At 54.6% G+C, this 756-nt stretch overlaps 1 protein-coding gene across 1 annotated transcript; it reads right to left on the minus strand.

Annotated features, from left to right (window-relative positions):
• Nucleotides 1–174: 174 nt before the first annotated feature.
• LOC106820507 (homeobox protein HOX3-like) lies at nucleotides 175–750 on the minus strand (the record flags this gene model as incomplete). Its single annotated transcript, XM_014825018.1, is given in 1 exon segment — nucleotides 175–750. A coding segment is annotated over 1 exon segment (439 nt), but the record flags the coding sequence as incomplete, so codon positions are not given.
• Between the last annotated feature and the right edge of the window lie 6 nt (nucleotides 751–756).

Raw genomic sequence — 756 nt, forward strand, 5'->3', positions numbered from 1 at the left:
CACACTACACACACACACACACACACACACACACACACACACACACACACACACACACACACACACACACCACACACACACACACACACACACACACACACACATACGCACGCGCACCCAGCCGTCGCCATTCGCCCAGTAATTGATCAGTAAGGAAGTAAATAGTGATTATACCTGTGATGTGCGTCAGCTGTTGGCGCTGTTTCGAGTTCTGCCGTGACTCCTTCATCCACGGATAGATCTCCTTGCAAGGCTCGGCTAGAAACGGTGGGCTCTGCTGGACAGGAGAGCCCGGGTAGTGGCATGCCGTGTTAGCTACGACCCCCGCCCGCATGCACGAGCCGCTGTAGTCCTGCGGGGACGCTGCCGCCGTCATGTCCTGCGGAGCACCGAGGCTGTTCGCATCCATATAACACGACGGCCATCGCGCCGTCTGCGTTTCCATCTGCGGATTCGAATAATCGCCATATCCGGAGAGCTGCTGCGGGTCGTATCCGTATCCATTCAGCGACGTGTTGCTATAGTAGCCCGTGTAGACGTCGGCCTGCTCGTAGAACGTTTTCTGCATCTCTGTGCCGGTGAAATTTATTGCATTGTGACGAGGTCTTGACATTCTAATGGGATAGCACTACGGGCCCTATCACGTGACAGCGGCCGCAACCAATCACGAGCGCGCAGGCGGCGGGCGGGCGCTAGAAAAGAGTAAATGCGAAATTAACATTACAATTCGTTGTCATGTTCAGTATTGCCGAAAAT

This window comes from Priapulus caudatus, unplaced genomic scaffold (genome assembly GCF_000485595.1).
Source record: "Priapulus caudatus unplaced genomic scaffold, Priapulus_caudatus-5.0.1 Scaffold16022, whole genome shotgun sequence".
NCBI lineage: Eukaryota > Metazoa > Priapulida > Priapulimorpha > Priapulimorphida > Priapulidae > Priapulus > Priapulus caudatus.